This window comes from Pleuronectes platessa, chromosome 10 (genome assembly GCF_947347685.1).
Source record: "Pleuronectes platessa chromosome 10, fPlePla1.1, whole genome shotgun sequence".
Classification (NCBI taxonomy): Eukaryota; Metazoa; Chordata; class Actinopteri; order Pleuronectiformes; family Pleuronectidae; genus Pleuronectes; species Pleuronectes platessa.
The window spans coordinates 2138656-2160333 of NC_070635.1; the positions used below are offsets into that span (position 1 = coordinate 2138656).

A 21678-nucleotide genomic window follows, 5' to 3' on the forward strand; every position below is an offset into this window, starting at 1 on the left:
GTGCACTGTTTTTTACAGCCTTAAAAGTTAAGCTACCAAAAACGTTTGTGTTATTTTCAATGTAGTGAAGTTTGAAGTTGATACAGATGAAACGAACTGAGTTTAAGTGTTCGCTGAGTGAAAACAAAACTTTTAAGCAGCCTGAGTTCCCTCTGCTCTCCACCAGCTCTTATCTGACTGGTCCTTCTTGAATATTATGCTCTCATCACCATCACCTGCATCATCTTCTCGTTCAGTGGAGCAAAACATTTTTATATCCAATTAAGACGATTGAGAAACTGTTGATGCAAATATTTTATTTTTTTTAAAATACAGACAAAATAGACAAATATTATAAAAAACATCTGAAACACAACAGGAATCAACTACCTACGTCAAAGTGTTTCTGGAAGTGTGACCCACTCCTGAACAAGGGGCACTTGACTCACGAGATCACTTCTACATTGTCAAATCATCAGTCCTCATATGAGCTTTACACAAAGAAACTGATCTGAAATCAAATGCTCAACATCTAAAAGACTAACTGGTTTGTTCAGCCGCTCACTGAGAAGCTCTTTTTGAAATGTGAATAAAGGTTTGTTATGTTTTAAAAGTCTCACTCTGATGCTTAATCAATAAAACCATCTATACAGTGTCGTACCGAAATGATTCACACCAGTTACAAACTCGTACATAGGACCTTTTAAAGAAATTAAACTCTGATATAGTCCAATTATTGTGAAGGACAATGCTAATGTTACCATCTCTGCTGGCTTAATTTTTAATGTCCAGGCCTGAGTGATATCAATCTTTATATCTAATGCTTGGCAAATGAGTTTTATTTCCCGAAACGAGGAACTACGTCTCAGTGCCCTCACGGAGTCGTGATATTAAAAAAGATCCTGTTTTCTGTAAAGCTCCACATCTGCTACTCTCCCTGTGAAATAATGCACCAAGCTTTGAGGGCAAATAAAAGTCAGTTCAAATGAGAGGAAAAAAACAAATACAGACGAGTGACTGCAATTTAAATTGTTCAGGGAGTCTGATTATAACAAACCATCAATACAAAATGCAGCTATGCAGCCACTGATTTGACCTAAAGTGGGAGTAAAGGAAACTTTCACATCCTCTTTTCAACACGATAAAACCTTCAGACTGCACACAAAGGACACATTCTGGATATGCTCATTTGTTTTCTTGCTTAGAGTTAAAATGATGGGATTGAGTCCATCTCACATCTGCATTTAAATCACTGAACATGAAGCTGCAGCAAGTGTGTGGTGAGCTCAGCAGAGGAAACCAGTTAAACTCTGACTACTGTGCCGCTCGGGCCCAAAGTAGTGTTACCAAGCGAACTGTTTCCCCAGTGCCTATCTTTATGCTAAGCTAAACTGATAGCCTTCTGGCTGTAGCTTCATATTCAACACACAGGCATGAGGAGCATTCATCTTCCTGTCGAACGGTAACAAAGCCATATTCTCTTAAAATACTGAAGAGTCATTATCAGAGTCCAAACCAGCGAAGGAGACAACAACTGCTACCATTTACATCAAGTCACTGCTACAGTAAAGTAGTTTGGGATTGGCTGTTACAGAACTCACACACTGATGGTTCTCAAAATGCACATTGTTCATCTGCTACGGTGCCCAGAATAAAATACCCGCCATTGATAACAAAACGTCCTTTGGCAATTAACAATAATTCAACAAACACAAAGAACCTTTTAAAGGCCAAACATCAGTATTGTACAAAACAGCTGTTTGGGTATTTACAAAAGGTCGGTACAGGGCAGAGTGAACTTAAAACCACTTGATTTTCTTTATGTTTTTCCATAAAAACTTTTTATGCCAGTTTATGACTGAATTAAGAACTTAGCGTCTGCTAAAAAAGTTCTTGAGAGAAATGAAATTCGAGTTACGACCACAAAAAAAAAGCTTTAATCAAATTTTCACCTGTTTCACTTGACTCTTAAAACACTGTTCGTCTCAACATTTTGAAATTTGCATAAAAATATTCACACAAATAAATTATAGAAAGGAAACTGAATATCTTTTCAGAGTTTAACACTGTGCATAACAATAGAAGCTTTTGTCAAAGTTTGCAAAGGGTTTTGCTTCACAGTATGTGGACATCATCGATTGGTCCTGTGAGACACAAGGTTCTTCTTAAAGCAACACTAGGTAACTTTTACTGAGCAACAGCGCCACCTGCAGCCACACGAGGTGACTGACTCTGTTGGGCCCTAGTTCCGAGCGATGATGTGGTTTTCATGAAGAGAAACCGAATGGGGGATATTACCCATGATCCTCTGCTTCATGAACCAGAGGAATGTCGGCACAGAACTCTGCTTAGAATTCATCTTGTTTTTTAAGTTTCCTGCTGAATATTGGAGATGAACTGTGTTTTTAACTGATCTCAGTTCAGCTTCACTCTTCAAATTGCTGGACCTGAACCTGGACTTTCTCCTTGTTCACAGTCAATGAATCAGGAGGCTTATAAAACGTTATTAAAGTTACACAGTGTTGCTTTAAGTGACAAAACAAAACAATGATGTTTGAACAGCATCTCTTCAAATAAATGTGTGTAACAGAACTAAAGCAAAAGAGCTTTAACACCCGTTTGCTTTTACTTGGGCACCAACGGGAGCATGATGGGAACGTCTCTGGATCAGAAAGCTGCAGCAGAAACAAATACTGAATACTATCAGTCCAGTGCTCAGTGACAGCTCTCTCCGATAAGAGGGGAACTGTGGGGGGGGGTTTGAGTTTTTGGAAGTAAAAAGCAGCAACGGCAGTGACTGACAAAACAAACTAACAGAAGGTGGAAAGAAGAAGTTTGGAGCTGGATCAGTTCATCCCACAGCGTTATCTGAGCTCTTTGGCGACTTTGGGGACTTTGAGAACTTTGTAAATGTCATTGGAAAAGACTGTGGTGAAGTGGGGTCGTGAGTTCTTGGAGATGTGGGTGCAGAGGGGAACTTTACCAACGTTTTCAGTATCCTCGACGTCCCAGATCTCTGGCATGCTGCACCCAGGCCTGGATGAAGAGAGAGGAAAGAGTTAATCAGGAAAAGAAACTATTTCTCCTTATACTACGTCATGTTTCCTCTTTGACGTTCTCTCTGCACAGAAGCACCAGAATCCTAATGTGAAAGGAAACAGGGATCCACTGGGAGAGTCACTGCCGGTGTCGTGGTACCTGGTTCTCCTGGTGCACCAGGAATCCTCCAGGACGAAGAAGTCGACTCCGAGCTGCATCAGATTCCTCTTCACGGTTTCTCCGGACATGCGGCTGTACATGGAGTAAACCAGCTTGGTTCTTTCCCTGCGAGAACACAACAGATTAACACCAATATGAACCAGAGGAAGGACTTTGATGCATCAGCTAAATTATGAAAAGTGAAATATTACAGAATCTAAGAAATTTAAGAAAACTTAATAGTGAGAAAATGGTCCCACAGCTCAGACTTTATATTTTTAGATTGTGTCACATTTAAATGTTCTTATTATATGAAGCATTGTAGTTGAACAGTTATTCTTCAAGGAAATTATCCAATTATTTCTTCATCGGATTTTAAGATTAAATCTGTTCAGCATTAACTTGTAGTTCTGTCTGTGCTGCATATTAACCAGGATTCCTTCAGGGTATTTTCACAGGTTGTTTCAGTTTCTCTAATGTAAACTCCACTGACCTCAGACCAGCGTCTTCGTAGTGGGGATGGTTGACGATGGGACGGCCTGTGGACAGCTTCACACTGGCCATGGTGGGCATCGCTCCCGCAAACACGGAATCTGTGTCACAAAAGAAAAACTACATTTAGTAGGTGTCCTTTAATCAGCTTTGTCACCAGTTGCTGAATGTTCCTTCCATCTTGTTGTATTTTCTCTACTTCCTGGTTTGGGTTCAAACGAGGGTCACTACTTCCCCCTGAGCGTCTTCTAAAGCTTCTGATTTACAGTCATTAGTGTTGACAGGTTGGGTTCTATGAAACAGTTTCACAGAGCTCATTCCCATTGACAAAGAAAAAGGGAGATTTATGAATCATACCAGTACTTCAAATAAAACTGACTGAGCTGTAAACTGCTCTTTTGTGTGTCTCCTTCCTCGTCACGGTTCTGTGCTGAGAATCATTATCTTTAATACGAGAGAATGAAAACCTACCAGGACGGGTGTTGTCCTGGATCCAGTCCAGCAGCTCCTCCTGCGGCAGGTTGCTGAACTCTCCGATGATCCCCCACTGGGCCTGCAGGTTGGCCACGCCCTGTACGGCCATGGCAGCCATGACAGCAAACACCACGACCTGGTGCTTAAACCTCTCCCCGATCCAGCCGAACACCTGAGGCAGGGACACAGAGGTCATAGGGTCAGACACTGATGAGATAAAAACAACCAACAGTGTTTTCCAGGGGTCACTCTCTACGAGGTGAGAGACGCACCTGCTTGGAGCAGATGAGCGAGGCCATGATGCACATGTGAGGTGTCAGGAAGAGCTTCAGACGCATGATGAGAACGGCCAGGACGCCGAACGCCAGCAGCTGCAGACTGTGGTACACCAGCTGGAGGGGGACAGGTCCACAGACAGTCAGTCGTCAGAGGTGACAAGAAGGTGCAGAGAAAATAACAGAGAAATAATAGAATAAAAGAGAATAACAAAAGGACAGATCTTGTGAGGACATCTTTTTAAAATACAAAAATCTATCAGCAAACTTTGAATACAACAGTTAAACAAAGAACAAAATCAAAACTCCAACCAAGACATCTGAGAAGACATCTAGATTCACATTTCTTCAATGTAATTTTACATAACTGCCAACATTATAAATTATATATTTTTGTTGGAAATTGTTCATCTGACAAAGAAAGCTATTTGAGGACGTCACCGTGGGTTGTGAAAACTGATTTCATCATTTCCTAAAGTCCTGCAGACTAAAATATGTATGTAAGTAAATAAGTATATAAGACAAATTTATGCATATGATTCAATAAAATTTTTTTTGAAATTCAAACAACCAGTGGGCAAAATTAAATATGAATTCTCAAATTCTCTTTTATGCGTTCTGTGCCCGACACAATGTTTTCCCTGTTTTCATATAAAATAAAGAAAACATGTGATTACAAGATTGAACCGTTTGTGATGTAACACGAAGAAATCTTTGTCTTCAACACCACAGATGGAAAAATCCTGGATTGAGGCAAAGAGCCACAGCTTCACCGTAACATTAGTGTGATGTTAAACTGGGAATTTGGTGTATTTTGAAGTCAGAATTGTTTCAACTCACAATGTTTTAAAAGCTGTAAATGAAATTATAAGAGAAGCTTTCTCAAGTGGATCTAAAAGCTTTTCTGAACAAGCTGTGTGTAATGACATGTGCGTGATGCTTTTAACACAGTTCCTCCGGTGAGCAGTGAGAACGCCCCCTGGAGAGCTTCTCATCGAGCCACAGAAACATTAAAGCAATTATCTGGGAAACTCAGGAAGCTTCCAAACGCACACGCACACACACTCACACAGACACACACACACACAATATGGGAGGGATATTAGAGAAAATGACATGAAGCAGCTGAACAAAAGGCGGCACAGTGAGATTTCGAAGCAGAAGAGAAGCTGCCTTTCATTTCTGAGTAATGAGAAAAGGGCTGAAAACCACTTAGGGCGGTGGAAGCTGAGCAGATGCAAATGCACTGAAGGAATCTAATGAAATACAAATAGGTTTTAGAGAAGTGGAACAGTGGGTTGAAAATGGCAGAAAGTTCACACCGAGATGTTTGTGAATAAACTTAACGATAATAACAGAGGATGATAAAATGAGTTTTTTCCTCACCTCTCCTTTTGCAGCAATTTCAGACCTGCAACCCAGAAGAGACAGAAATATATAAACTCGTTTTCACGCATTTCTATTTCACGATTTTCATTCCATTGGTAATTTATTGTAACTCATGGCGTCGCTCACCCTGCAGCTTCGTCATCATCGTCGCTCTTGCCAGATGCCTTCCCCCCCCCGCCGCCCCTCAGGAACCGGACGACATCCTGGAACGTCTAAAGAGGACAAGTTGTCAAACTGTTGGAATCAAAAACGCCTCTTTCCAGCAGCTGGCTCCTGCACTGGCAGCCATTGTTTGTCAGATTGACTCGTGTATTCTTAGCTTAGCGTGGGCAAGGCATGATGAGATTAGACTACATGCAGTTTGCCCCCCCCCCACCAACATACAGTCTGTACGCCGGTGGTTTATTATGTTCGTCTGGCGGGAACTGAAGCAGCCTAATCCAAATCCTACCCACCTACGTACTCAGCAGGAGATCTTACCTTCGGGAGTCAGTGTTCATTGAAGCGGTTTGACGTGGCACTGATTCAACAGAACCGTCATTTTGAAGGATGTAGTTTGAACTAAACTGAGGTCTTTCTGTCATTTAGCCTTTCCTCACTGATGTAAATAGGTACAGGGAATAAATCTGTACCGGTCCTTAAAACACTGCTTTAAGATGGCGCGATGGGGCATTAGCCTCTGTGGAGGTTTGTGTTCTCAGCCTTATCTGAACGTTATACACTCGTAAGTTTCTGCTTCAGTTATTTCTCAGAGCAATTCAACTTTACCAGCGTCTGACAGGGATGTAAAAATCTTTTTTTTGGCCCCTGTTCTGGTCCGTCAGGTTACAAGCAGCCTGCTCTAACTTCTCCCAAAAGGGTTTCATTAAAATAAAACCCTGATGGTGATCAGCTCACACATCTTCTCTCCCTTTAATGTCCTCAGGAAGCTTTGAAACCAGACGTTCTGCAGTTAACACACAAACTTCTCGTCAGATTTGTCCTTCTGCTTCTAAAATGAAAGTCTTTGTCCATTTCTGACATATGGTCCAAACCCTTTGGGAGGACTCACCCTCCCGGCAATGAGAGCAACCACCAGCATGTTGAGGGGAAGCAGGAACGTCTTGAGGTAACGAAGAGGCGTCTGAAGGGGAGAGAAAGATGGAGAAAGATCAAGAATCTGACTAAAGATCAAGAATCTGACTATTAACCTAAAAAGATGTTACTCCAATTATGATTTTTATATGATTTGCTGATATAGAATTTCATTCATATCCTGTTTACATGATACAGAGCTTAGTCACCATAGCATCCACAACATCCGCTGTTCCCATTAGAATTTTATTTAAAAAAATGGATTTAACCCTCATTTGGGTTCTGGTAATCAGAAAAATACTGTTTACACGGCAGCCTCTTATTCAGAGTTCTTATTTCTGTTATCTGGTAAATATCAGAATATTAGTGTTAGTGTAAACTAGTGCGGTTCGGTGAGAGAGTAAGAAACGACAGCTTTGTCATGAAGTTTAAATTCAGAGCACAGATCTGACTCTCTCCACGCTCTCAGATTCAAAACAGCAGGTACATCTTCTTATCTTCACGGGAGACTGTGACATTTTGAAAGCTTAAGTTTGGCAAGATTTTCACAACAGACCAGGTGAGACGGAAATTGTATCAGCCAACAAGGATTCAGCGTTTCCTGCAGCTTTGACTGAAAGAAGATAAATGTGTAACTCTGAAGAGGAGCCAGATTTTGGTCAAAGGGAACCTCACCTCCATCTCCATGAAGTCAAATTCTGCAGCACACGTGTACATCAGGGTGTGGAAGTCCTTGTAGCTGGTGAACTTAGACTTGATCAGTCCACTGATGTGAGCCTGCAAAAGGAGACCAGATGTTTTTTTATAAATGCTACACAAATATGAGAGACAACCTGAAATCATGTGACCTGTGGCTGTCTCCAGCTCAGAGGCACAAACAAAGTGGATTCTGTGTAAAGTTACTTTAAAGTTTCTGTCACTTACGTCGTCAGACACACCGAGGATTGTGGACAACATGAATTTGAGCAGAACGGTGGAGCCGACCCACGCCAGACCCTGCATGACCTGAGGAGGAAGAGAAGACACACACTGACAGGTTGAACACACAAACACATACTGACAGGTTGAACACACAAACACACACTCACACCTCAGACAGGAACCTGGAATAAGGCTGGGAACAAGCCAGTGAAGCTCAGAGCAAATTCAGCCTTGTCAATTATCTTACCTCTAGCTTTGAATGTGACATTCAATGCAGATGTAGAGTAATAATATACAGAGAGAGCCTTGAGAAATAACAGACACAATCAACTCAATGATAAATTCAAGGCACGCGTCAGTATTCTGTGTAGATGGTCAATAAACGAGATGTTGATATTGTTGTTTTACTTATTCTCTCAGTGCATTTTTCCTATTTTCTGACATTTGTGTTCATTAATTGTCGTTCATTGTTTTTCCTTTCAAAGTATACAAATATAAAACAATTATAAGAATACAAAAATAAATATGAAAAGTAAAGTAAGTGGAGTGAAAACCAGGCATCAGTGAATCCTACGTACCCAGATGATGATGCCAGGTTTGAAAACCTTAGCAAATTGATCCCTCAGTGCAATGATGGCCTGAAAAACAAAACCAGCAAGGCAGAAAGTAAAACTCCAGAAATGTCATAAAACGGTTTTTAAACATCTTCTCGATCACATCTGTTAAATAACTACAGAAATCGGTTTCCTCCTGTCAAGTATTCACTTGTACACATGTGCTCATTATTTTTTTCTGGACTAATTTGTTCTGAATCTCATCTCTGGACATTCAACAGTCGTTGGTGCAGTTCAGTGGATCAGACTCACCCAGATGGAGACGAGTGAGGAGGCGTAGAAGGATGTGAGCAGCATGGAGTTACCGAACATCAGGATGAAGCAGACGCCGAGTGTGATCTGTGGGGGGGGGGGGGGGGGGGGGAGAGAGAGAGAGAGAGAGAGAAGGAGGTGTTATTCATCACAATCCTGCAGAGCTGAGTCTGACTGTGCACAGCGACAGTAACCAGTGTTTCCAGTAGCTCCATGTGCACGATCTGTCTGTGTAATTAGAAACAATGCTTCACACACAAGCCCAGTCGGCTTCTGTAGGTTCCCAGTGATCCCCCCCCCCCAAAAACCACAGCTTCATACTCACTGCCTGCAAATAACAACATCTCTGTGTCTCTGCAGCAGGAGGGTGGTCTGGGAATCAGATCGCATTAACCGTCAACAATAAGTCTTTCTGTGCGACCGTGTTGCTGGAAACACTCCAGAGATTTAAAACCAGTGCATTAAAGTTTGAATACGCAGCCACTTGCAGAAAATAATCCCATTAAATTCACTTTTTGATGCCTAATCCCACAGTGAAGAGAGGAATAATGCGCTGCTCTGTATTACACTCGACAGCGGGGCCACCGAGAGGCTAATGTTTGTAGGGCTGCAAATATAAATATACTAAATGAAAGCATAGAAAATGAATGGTTAACCAATATATTGTATTGATGATAAATGCTGCTCATGCTCTAATTTTAAAACATTCAATGAATTAATCAGACAAATGACAGAAATATTAATTGATATTAAAAGTATTGGTTGTGTCCAGATCTCCTGGAACAAGTGTCACTGCACTGGCTCGTAGAGGATGAAGGTCGTAGAGGACACACACTGGGTTGTGTGTCTGTACTCTGTGCTTAAGAACATGCACAGACACACATGCAAGGCTAAAGTCATTGTCGCCAAGCTCTCTGAATTATGCAGAACCATACTGTATGTCTTCTCCTGACACAAATCTTACCATCTTACCACAAAGGGACTTCCTCCTTATCAGCGGCGCACACAGGCCCTGGCTAACAGCCGGGCGCGCTGAGGGATTAGGAGAGAAAGAATGTGCAGGAGAAGGACGAGCGGCCGGAGGAAAACACACACACACAGACACACACACAACCATAACATTCTTCTGTCCCTGGCCGTGTCCGAGTCGCCCACATATCATCTCTCTTTAATATTGGAAAGGCAGCGGCGCACGCTCAGCAGCACAGTTGATAATAAAGAAAGTCATCCCGGTCTCTGCTGGTGTCGTCCTCCCGGCTCATGTGTGATTCCACCGGCCGAGGAACCGAGTGAGATAAGAAGTGAGGCAGAACACATCACGTCCCCGAGGACAGCGGTGAAGGGAAAGACTTCTTATTTACGTTGATACCAAAAATAATCTACAAGCTGCTATGTTTCTGATTATTTCAAATGTTTTTTCGCCTCACGTGCATGGATTGGTAATTTATTGTTTTTGTGCATTCCCTAATTATTACACTGCCACTTCCAGAAACACACGATGAATGAGATGAACTGTACCATGTGAGTGACCAGGATGGACTGCATCTTGGTGGGACCCAGGTAGCCCAGGATGTACGAGGCAAACAGAGAAGCCACCTGAAAATAAAACACAACAAAACAGGGTCAATAATACGAGAGCATAAGCAGGAAAACATCCAATATGTGCAAAAAGGAAAAAGAGTTCAAATCTACAATCTGAACCTGAATATGAGTCAGAAAAACGAAAGTAATGGAATAATACTCCAGACACACATTCTGTTTATAAAGATGGAGGACGTGTCAGGATTACAGGATCTGCCATTTTGTGCCAAGGACGTAGTTTGTTGTGATTTTTGAGTTTGTTCCACGTCCCATCTACCAACATGGAGAAGGCCGACCTATAGGGAGCCAGCCACCCGGTGTCATCAACACAGTTTTGGCTTCACTTTTAGGAAGCCACCGAGTCGTCCATCTTTACAAACCGAGGCGTGTGCAGCTTTCTGCCCTCAGGCTGGTTTACACATACGAGGCTCACGAGTTAAATTACCAGCCTGGTAAAATAAAACAAAGATAAAACAGCTGTTAAATAAGTCGCCTCTTTTTTAAAACGCCTGCGCTGACAGCAGCTGAGCCCTGAGGGGGCCGTCCACAGCTCGGGCTAAACTGTAGCTGAGCGCAGACGCTGGCAGCAGCGACCCGTTTGTTCTCCGGCTCTTCGGTTTGCCAGCCTACGCTCTCGCTCTCATCATCTCTCTCTTTGACTCGCCCGACTGAGAGAATCTGCCCTTTCAACTGGGTCAAATAGTCCACTTCAGATCTTAAATATATCCTTTTCTAATGCATGGTGGGAGAGCTTTGATCAAATGACGAGGGAAATGATGCGCTCTCGTGTTTTCACCTCTCGCTCTGTCCCTTCCTCTCCTCCCTCTTCCGTCTTCACCTCCCTCTGAACTCCTTTGCTTCCTTGCCAGAATCCTGTTCTCGCTCCAAGTCTCTATTCACTCTAATCTCCTCTCCGACCACATTCTCTCTCTCACTGGGCTTCTCCTGCTCTCTTGTTTACCTGGGTGAGCAGCACAAACTGGGCAAACTGCCAGGGCAGCATGAAGCACACATTGGAGACGCCTAGAGCGACCAGGGCCGCCCGGCTCAGGTTCCGGGTCCTGTGGAGAGAAAGAGACACGACGAGACGAGGGAGGAAAATAGATTAAAAAAAATATACAGGAATTGAGCACTGAGAGTGTTTGTGTGTGTGTGTGTGTGTGTCTGGAAGATAAGAGAAGCTGCTTTAAGACGCTCGAGAAAACACATACACACACATTTCAATTTCACTCTTGAATGTACTACAAACACCTGGTGATGTACCGAGAAGCCACGGCACAGGCTTCACTCTCCATTAGACTGAAGGCGGCTGACTGTTGACTGAGCTCACACAACGCAAAGGTGGCGTCCACATGCTGACGGGCGGCGAGACTAATCTGTGACAAGTGCTTCGGCTCCACAAAGAGGCTGCTCCTGTGCACACAATTCAGCCGACAACAGAGGCACGCTCCGCTCCAGCACAGTAATTACCACACAAAGGGCAAAGTGGTAGAATGTGTCTGGAGCCTGTTCTGCTTTAATGTCACAAGGAAACAGCTTCCTGATCATAACCGCTCTGGTTATTTCACACATTTCAAGGTTCAACGGGGGTGTGAGGATGAAAGAGAAACAGACGCTGAGGCTATTCTCATACTAAATGTGTATATGTGTGTGTATTTAACATATATACTCGTTAAATACAGATTATAGAGCTATAGATGTAATGGCTTTTGAATTGAGGTTAAAACCAAAACTAAACAACTTGGTCAAACAGAATTAAACTAGAATATCACTCAGTAAAGCTCAAACCTTCACCAAGGCCCAACAGCCCCTTATATTCAATGAAGCAGCATTAAATGGTACAAACTCATATATTTCATTCCTCTACACACATCTGATTTCATTCATAAAGATCCATAATGTTAAAAAGAGTAGGTAAATCCGAGATGCTTGAGACTGGAGGAGAGTTTACCGTAGGATGTAGGTGAGGAGAAGCATCTGCAGGACTAAGAAGGGGTAAGCGAAACTCTCCCTCAGCGGCGGAGTCCACATCACACGAGTGCTCTGATAACAAACACACAAACACACACACACACAAACACACAAAACACATGTTAAAAGACTAATTGAAGCATCAAAGTGGGTGGAAAAACATCATCACTTAGCAAAGATGAAAACTGATTTGCATTTCCTCTGCAGTTCCCATGCAGCTAACAGGTAACTTCACTTATTAACTCATAAACATATGCTGCTGGTAGATGTGTCTCACACGCACTTGCATATATTTATCTGCCAGATGTTTTTGTTCAAACCTTTTTCATATTGTTTCATTACATCTCCATGCAGATGTTCAAATGTTCAGGTGCCTGATACAGAAGCCTATATTCTGTGAAGAGTCCTCAGCAAAGTTTCATCTGTTTTTGTCTAAATTAAACCAAATATAATCTTTCATTTGTAACTGCACTGTCCTCTGCTGTGCACCTCGCTCTACTCATGTGGCCGAGCTGCTCTTCAGCAGCTTTATAAGAGGATGTAATTACATGTGGCTGCTTTTTGGTTGAGAACAGAAAAGAGGTTGAAGAGAGCAGACAAACCCATTAGGACACAGACATATCTGTGTCTGTGTTTATGTTCCCCTGATATGAAAACTTGTATTGGTGTTTATTTATTATTTAAAATACGAGATATGTTTAAGCTGTAAAATATCAAGCATCAATTACTTTTCTATGTCAAAAGAGTTTGATAACAGCATTTTAGGAATAATTTACATTTCTAAGAATATATAAATTGGCCGGTGGATCAGCAATGGAACAGTTTTACTCACTAATATCTAAATTATCATCTGCCCCTCCCAAAAAACATGTTGGATTTGACTCTTGCTTCATATTCCTGACTGTTTTTGAAAAGAGAACTCGTCTCTAGCACTTGATAAAATCTCACACCACTACTTATATGCAACACCACCCTCACCACTTCAGTATTACCTCGCCTCAGAACACATTACCAGCCCTTAACTTCCTCAAAAGAAAATAGGCCAATTTCCGATGCTGCTGAAACGCCACAAACCGCTGATGATAAGAGGCGAACAGGAGGTTTGACAGGACCGAAAAACACTGAGTGTGTGGAAATGTCAGCGTATTGATCCGGAGAATTAGAGACTCACAATTTGTTCTGGTTGGAAACTGGAGAAAAGGGAGGTGGGTGGAGGGACTGGGCTGCGAGTGCCAGCCCAAAACAACTCTAAGCCCCTTTGAGGAAATGAAATGAGCTCCTATTAACCACCCTCTGCTCCTCTGAGGGCCCTTTTTTAACACATTTCAGAAGCTTAGACCCAGAGAGGCTGAGCTACAAAGCTTCAGCATTCAAATCCGGCCTCACTGAAACCGCTCGTGAGGAGGAACAAGGACGGAACACTCACTTCACCGTGATTGAAGAAGAAACACACGGTGGTAACGACGCCGCCCAGCCGACTGCCACTAGGAGAGGGAGAGAGAGGAGAGTGAGAGGAGAGGCAGACACACTCAGAAAGGTCAACCTTCACCGGATCAGGGTTATTTTTCTTTAGGTTTGATGGCTGCCAGGTGAGATGGACCATAAAAACTCATCCTCTCCTCCTGAGCGTCGGAGCGTGACAGGGCCGAGCCGAGTTACCTGAGGTAGGCGCCGTAAACGAAGAAGAGGCTCATCATCAGGCCGTTCAGCACGAACACACACGCCACGTAGAAATACGTTGGATCGCCCATTCCTAAAGTGCACAACACACACCAACAAAGAGAGGGAGAGAGAGGGATGAGCCTTTTTCATGATCAGGGTTTACTTGTGGAGAGAAGAACAGTCGGAGAATATAACAAGTATAAAGATTGATCATTTTTATTCGTCAGTAAATTGAAGAATGATTTGCCAAAGAGTCAGTTGTGAGAATTTAAAGCTTTTCTCAGTTTTTTATTGACGCAAATAGAAAATCTTTTGGTTTTGGACAGAATATGAAGATGTTATTAGTCATTTTTTATTCGTTATGATTAACTGTAAAACGTCGGATCAGCACCGAAGAGAGGAAACTGTGAGTCCATGTTCTCAACACATCTACATCCTCCTGAATCTTTAGTTTTCTCTGGCGATGTATAGAAATGGCGTCTTCCTCCCAAACTGCACCACCTGCATCTCGGGGGCTGTTTCATTTGGAGAACTCCAACTTGATGAAGTTGGGTCAGTTCATAAATAGCCCCTGAAAGAAGCTGCACTTCTGCAAAGCTCCTGGCTGCTGTAATAAATTCACGGATGATCCACAGATCCTGATCCCCTGAGGTTCTCTGCTGCTGCTTCTTATTTTCAGACACAATTTAGATCAAAATAAATAAAAATGTGCGACTGTGAAATATACAATACTGTATTTGTGATTTTCTGTTACAACATTGTCGGACATTTCATGCAAATGCTTAAACATAAAACCTTCTGTCGAGGGTCTACTAACGTTTAACAACGCACTAACTCACCACATAAAACCAAACACCCTCTGATACATAAAGCAGAGCGGTGCCACACGATGTGGAACAAGAAGACTTCAGGCGAAAGGATCATTTCCACAAAGGATCATAAAAGAGCTGGATTTTATTTCACATCTGAGAACATGGTTCCCTTTGACCAGCTTCCACCCAACAGAAGACATAACCATATATTACACTGACTGATCACACGTTGGTGAGATGTGATGCAGAAGCACTGGTTCCTGAATTCTTTATTTACCGGTGGCTAAAAGCAGGTTTTTTCCAGCACCGGTGAATAATTTGCTTTCAGCAGCGCCGCCAGACAAATTAGCAGGAACACAGAACAGATTGATGAGGCTGTGACGACTAACAAGATACTGGGGAGCGTGTTGATATTATTAAAAGCTGTTTCATCACCGGGATGTGACTGAAAATCACTCGGAGAAAAAACAACAAAGTGTGAAAACCGGATCCGGCAAACAGCTCAGTGTGAGACTATCTCTCCACTCCGTCATTGTGACTGTCGGCTCCTGTGTCATGTTTGTGTAAACACGGTGAACAAACCTGTGTGCGTTGACCCTGCTTCACTTCACTGATGAAACGCACAAAGGTTCCAGCTCAACAAGGAAAGCTGACAAATGTGTTCGCTTGTAAACAGACAGCAGATTCACTAATATGGGAAAGAATCAACTACACCTGTGTTAAATGTTAAACACGTTCCTCTTGCCCTCAGGGTCACAGTAATCAGATTGTGTTTCTCTTACTGTCGCAGTGTTTCACCCGTTGTGCGACATTTGTTTCTGTGATTTAGATCCTAAATGTCAAACAACGCCTGACATGATTTTATGAGTCCTGCTATTTTTGGATACCTGTTTTTTTCCCTTTTTACTGACAATAGAACTAAAACGCTGAGTCTGTTAATGGATCTAAAGATTTTAAATTGGCAAAATTACACATAATCAATTTATTCTCAACCAAAATTCCAAATATTACTTAAGTTCATCTTTCGGGAAATGTGAGTATGTGCTGCTTTTCTTATGTGTTGGGTAAAACTTTGATATAGTCATTTTAAAATTGTTTCTTGGCCGATTTATTGTATTAAAACTAAAACAGTCCGCTACACAAACCGCTGTACAACCAGGATTTGCTGTATTAATTTGTTATCTGTCTTACACTTCCAGTTGTCATGTTGAGCTGACCTAATCTAATTGTCATCTGGCTTCAGCCCAATAGTGAACAGACATGAAGAGTGGTTTGAATTCTCTCATGATTCTCTGCAAGAAAGCAAAGAAGCTATTTTCTTTTCATCGAGGAAAAACACCCAAAACATTTTCAACTCCTTCAGTTGAAGTATATCGACTTCAGCAGGAATCCACTGAGCTTCTTTCTTAGTTCAGTTCCCTCCGTTTAAAATTATACATTTTCTCTGAGCTGCTCCTCCAGAGACTTTTTAACTGCATCGGTCCACGAGTGAAGAAAATCATCAAAGCTTGTGAAGACATTAGTCAGAGTGAGTATTTTAAATGTCAGCGCAGCTCTGGGTCATTACTGTGATACTTTACGCTTGTGTAATGCAGCTATCTTATACTACTGTCTGTCTGTAAGAGAATGAGTGTGTGCATGTGTGTGTGTGTGTGTGTGTTTGTGCAGAAGATAATGGAGCTCCATGGCGAGAGTGTGTACCTTCACAACTATCCACAGGCGTGAGTCCTTCTCCTCTGTTGATGGACCAGCACATCTTAGTGGGAATCCCAAAGTAGCCCATTACACCGGTGTACATGCGGTACCAGCTGGCCAGGACCACCTGAGGAGAAGAGACGGACGACAGGAGGAAGGACAAACGATGAAAAACCTGTTCAAACAACACGTCTCAAAGGACCTTTCTGTCCTGTGAGACACTTCCTATTGTTCCTATTCCTAAGTTGTTTACTTTTCCTGAACTGACGGATTCCCTGCGGTGAAAGTGAGGATCTGTTTTTTAGCAAAGGACAGAAGTAAGTCAGTGTGAAACCAGTTTTAAAACTAAATTTACAAACGGTCTCTGGTGCAGACACAAGAAGCAAAGTGTGAACAAACCTGACAAGAGCGTCATTAACTGAGGTGTTAGTTTCATCACTGATCCAGACAACAGGCGTGTTTAATTATAGCCTGTCATTGAGTTAATGAGAAGCTGCACCAGAACCTGGATTGTTTTCTACAGGACTCTACTCTAATGAGACAGAAAGAACAGGTTTGTTTGAGCCACTCTGGTGATCTGCTTTGTCATCGGGAGCAAATGTTTCATTTGTGGCTGAAAAGAGGAAAGTGTGTGTTTTCTGCACATTAGAGCACGTAATCATTTCCAAGTAACAACACAAATATAAATTGTGAACCTGAAATTCTCTCTGAGTTCTAGAACAACATCCTGAGTAATGCTTCCACCTTACAGATCATAAGAACACCATGGGAACATTACCTCTGGGTAGAGATTAAATCTCTGCAGTGTGTTGATGACCAGGGGGTGCTCTGTCAGCCGGTCGTTCATGACCAGGTGGAGACCGTCCAGGAAGGAGGGAGCCTCGATGATGGTCTTATAATAGGAATAGTACAAACCCTGGAGTCAAAGAGAGAGAAGGAACGACAGATTAAACTCACAACCTCAATAAAACTCAATGTGAGGGAGAGGACTGTGAGAAAGAGAAATGTCAGGGCCGAGTGATGGAGGGGAAAGGGAGAGACTCCGACAGACTGAGTGATTCAGAGAGACTGAATATAACTCTGCTCTGACAGCTCAGACTGGAGACGCAGGAGGGAGCAACACAGCCCATCTGCTCGCACACAGTGGGAACCGAGCGAGAGAAAACTCTGTTTGCATACGATTAAACTGTCACCTTCATTGTGTCATCTCGAAAAAAGGGCGAGAAGCTCGGGGAGCGCGTCAAGCGTCAGCAGCTTTTACGAAGCTACTGCCGTTAAAGAATGTGCGACATTAAAACCACACGTCTTGGCCGGTTCTGACCTCGTGCAGCTGCTTCCACAGCGTCCGAGACAGGAAGCGATAGACCAGCACAGAAATGAGACGTGTGCCGACGACTTTGCACATTTTTACAGCCGATGTCAGATTTGAGGAGCGAGTCCCACATTGTTTATAACGCTGTGGGAGGAACGTATGATTTTCTCTGAGTGTGCAGATGATACACTTATATGAACTCTGCCTTGCAAATGCTCCCTCTGTTCCTGACCCTAAACCTGAAGGTGAATTCAAAGTTTCCACGTCCACTGCAGCCAGTGGTGCAGTTGAAACGTCTGTGTTCCCTTTAGAAGCACAATCTGCCATCGAGCTAACCTAAAAAGGTCAGTTCACCTGCTTTCAACTTTGTTCCTCACAATCAGTTGGTTTACTCAACAGACACAATGATGTCAAATTCAATACTCTGGTGTAATCCCAGTCCCTGCTTTGGGGAAACAACCCACAGCCCCGATTTAAAACTGCAGCCACAGAATCCACAGTTTCTCATCGCTCTGTTCTACGCTCATTTATAAACCGCATTTCAAAACCTGGCATTACTTCCCTTTGTTCCCAGCTGAGCAATCGAGTTGAACTAAACTGATGCTTGTTTTAAATCAATAAAATGCCTGTTTCTTTCTTTGTTCAATGGATTAATCGTTCAAAACGTCAGAATAAAGCGAATCACTCTCCACATAATCTTCCTCTGAGAGCAGCCACACAAACATCCTGTTTCACTGAGTTTGTGCTTTACCTAAATAAAATGATTGATGATGAAATTACCTGTAGATAAATTTGTCTATGGGCTTATCTCTTAATGGTTTGGGCTCTAATGGTTACATATGCTTACACAGCGGCGTCTTGTAGAACGCATGCATCCTGCTGTAATCTGATCATGGGAGTGAAACCCTCCAGAATCCTGCTTCCAGGCACAAATACGTCCTCGTGTTTATCTCAAGCTACTAATACGTTTCAGTGCCGTCTGAGCTCAACATGTAATGAGGACATCTACAACACTTGCTGTGTTTTTAAAGGCAAATTAGCTCATTGTCATGCTGAGCCGTGGCAGACGGAGGGGGAGGTTCTCACAGACTGTAACTTTGGAAGATATCCACTTTCTGAAGCATCACACAAGCTTCAGATAAACTCTGGAATAAGCTACTGCACAGAGGGAGAACTGTGGGGTTTTGTGTGTCCCCCCCCCCCACCACACACACACACACTGACACTGAAATGACACTCAGAAGAGTCGTATCACCAACAAGGCCCAAGGGTCCACTAAAAATTCAATCAGCCTGCACTTACTTGCACATGCTCAGTGAAAATAATCAGTCTGCTAAACAGGCCTGATTTTCTTCATCAAGATGCAGGAGCTGTTCCATGAGAGATCAGTGAGGATATCAAAAACATCTAGTTGTGATAAATTAAGTGAAAACATGAGCTAAGAATGTGAAGCTATTCGTTAAAGGGCAGGTGTGGCTTAGGGGTTAGAGCGGTCGTCCTCAACCCAGAAGGCCGGCTGTTTGATCCCAGCTCCTCAACAGTCTGCACGCCGAAGTGTCCTTGGGCAAAATACTGAACCCTGAACTGAAAGTGGTCATCAGGTCTAGAAAAGCTCTATGCTCTTGCAATTACACAGTCTCATAATAATAATATAAACAATGAACTTGATATTTTACCATCTCAGTCCTGAAGGCCATCTCCTTCTCCAGGTTTGACAGGTGTGAGAAGTGTCGGTCATTCTCAAACAGCTGAGACAGATGGTGCCTGAAGAACAGAGGGAAATCACATGTAAACACAACCAGTGAACCCAGGGAGTAATAACCAGTGACGTCTTGGAGTAATAACCAGTAAACCCAGGGAGAAATAACCAGTGAGGTCATGGAGTAATAACCAGTGAACCCATGGAGTAATAACCAGTGAACCCATGGAGTAATAACCAGTGAACCCATGGAGTAATAACCAGTGAACCCATGGAGTAATAACCAGTGAAGTCATGGAGTAATAACCAGTGAACCCATGGAGTAATAACCAGTGAACCCATGGAGTAATATCCAGGGAAGTCATGGAGTAATTTCTAGTGAAGTCATGGAGTAATAACAAGTGAAGTCATAGAGTAATAACCAGTAAACCCAGGGAGAAATAACCAGTGAGGTCATGGAGTAATAACCAGTAAACCCAGGGGGAGTATTAACCAGTGAAGTCATGGAGTAATAACCAGTGAAGTCATGGAGTAATAACCAGTGAACCCATGGAGTAATATCCAGGGAAGTCATGGAGTAATAACCAGTGAACCCATGGAGTAATAACCAGTGAACCCATGGAGTAATATCCAGGGAAGTCATGGAGTAATTTCTAGTGAAGTCATGGAGTAATAACCAGTGAAGTCATAGAGTAATAACCAGTGAAGTCATGGAGTAATAACCAGTGAACCCATGGAGTAATATCCAGGGAAGTCATGGAGTAATAACCAGTGAACCCATGGAGTAATAACCAGTGAACCCATGGAGTAATAACCAGTGAAACCATGGAGTAATAACCAGTGAAGTCATGGAGTAATAACCAGTGAACCCATGGAGTAATAACCAGTGAACCCATGGAGTAATTTCTAGTGAAGTCATGGAGTAATAACCAGTGAAGTCATAGAGTAATAACCAGTGAAGTCATGGAGTAATAACCAGTGAACCCATGGAGTAATTTCTAGTGAAGTCATGGAGTAATAACCAGTGAAGTCATAGAGTAATAACCAGCGAAGTCATGGAGTAATAACCAGTGAACCCATGGAGTAATAACCAGTGAACCCATGGAGTAATATCCAGGGAAGTCATGGAGTAATAACCAGTGAACCCATGGAGTAATAACCAGTGAACCCATGGAGTAATAACCAGTGAACCCATGGAGTAATATCCAGTGAAGTCATGGAGTATTATCCAGTAAAGTCATGGGGTAATAACCAGTGAACCCATGGAGTATAACCAGTGAACCCATGGAGTAATAACCAGTGAAGTCATGGAGTAATAACCAGTGACCCCAGGGAGTATAACCAGTGAACACAGGGAGTAATAACCAGTGAAACCATTGAGGAACTCACCAGTGCAGGAACCCAGACAGAGCAGCTGTGGACACAGAGAAATAACTTTGAGTTGTGCAGAATTAAAAACCATTAAAACGTCACTTTGAGTTTGATGTGCTGGTTTCTCCTCTGGTGCAAACTGGTGGAGGAGAAACCAACAACAACATTAGCTTCAACTTTACCAGGAAACCTGTTAACACGTGTGGAGCTGCACCAGCGGCAGCGGCCACTTTACAGGGATTCGAACCAGCAGCCACAGCGGGAGGCTAACCGCTGGAGCTACATCGCCCCGGTGAGCTAACGTTAGCTCGCAGATCCGCGGCGGAGATAACTTAATTTAGCGCTAATGCTACGGTTTAAACGTGAGGGCGACGCTAGCTTAGCGGCTAGCAGGCTAGCGCTTCCAACTTACCGAGGAGCAGGGTGATCCCCAGCCGCCCCAGCGCCGAGGGACTCAGCCCCAGCTTGTGTCCGATGCCGGAGAGCCCGTTGGGGTGAGAGCCCGCTTTGCCCTCCCTGCCCGGCCGCCTGCCGCCGCTTTTACCGGGGGGCGACGCGAGCGGGTTCCTGTCGCGGTCCGCCGGGGTCGCCGGACTCCTCCCGGTCTGTTTCCTGCTCTTAGCCACCATGGTTCTCGGGGAAGAGCCGAGGCGCGGTGGAGAGAAGCCCGGAGGAGGCACCAGTGGGCGGGTGTGAGCGCAGCTGAGCAGCCCCGCGGTGGCTCGGGTCCGCTCCTCCGATCTGCCCCCCCGGTTCTCCCGGAGCCACGACACCCGATGGCGCTGCGCCCCCTGCCGGCCGGCCGCCGCCACCACACCGGGCTTCCAGCAGTAACCATGGTGACGGCAGCCAGTGGGTACCATAATATTCAGAATGATCAAATAAATAATAAGGACGAAAGTAAATA

The 21678-nt window shown here is 43.3% G+C and overlaps 1 protein-coding gene across 1 annotated transcript; it reads right to left on the minus strand.

The window, feature by feature from the left end:
- Nucleotides 1–276: 276 nt before the first annotated feature.
- On the minus strand, nucleotides 277–21400 carry dpy19l1l (dpy-19-like 1, like (H. sapiens)). The gene is made up of 22 exons (XM_053432463.1): nucleotides 21184–21400; nucleotides 20790–20814; nucleotides 19378–19465; nucleotides 17168–17305; nucleotides 16396–16516; nucleotides 13880–13973; nucleotides 13647–13704; nucleotides 12201–12292; nucleotides 11211–11310; nucleotides 10187–10264; nucleotides 8669–8755; nucleotides 8381–8440; nucleotides 7806–7886; nucleotides 7557–7658; nucleotides 6859–6930; nucleotides 5934–6019; nucleotides 5805–5829; nucleotides 4416–4535; nucleotides 4141–4315; nucleotides 3671–3770; nucleotides 3178–3303; nucleotides 277–3015 (listed from the first exon to the last, which is right to left on the minus strand). Exons 1-22 carry the CDS (start codon nucleotides 21398–21400, stop codon nucleotides 2844–2846), a joined length of 2217 nt encoding a protein of 738 aa, XP_053288438.1. The 3' UTR covers nucleotides 277–2843.
- Nucleotides 21401–21678: the final 278 nt, after the last annotated feature.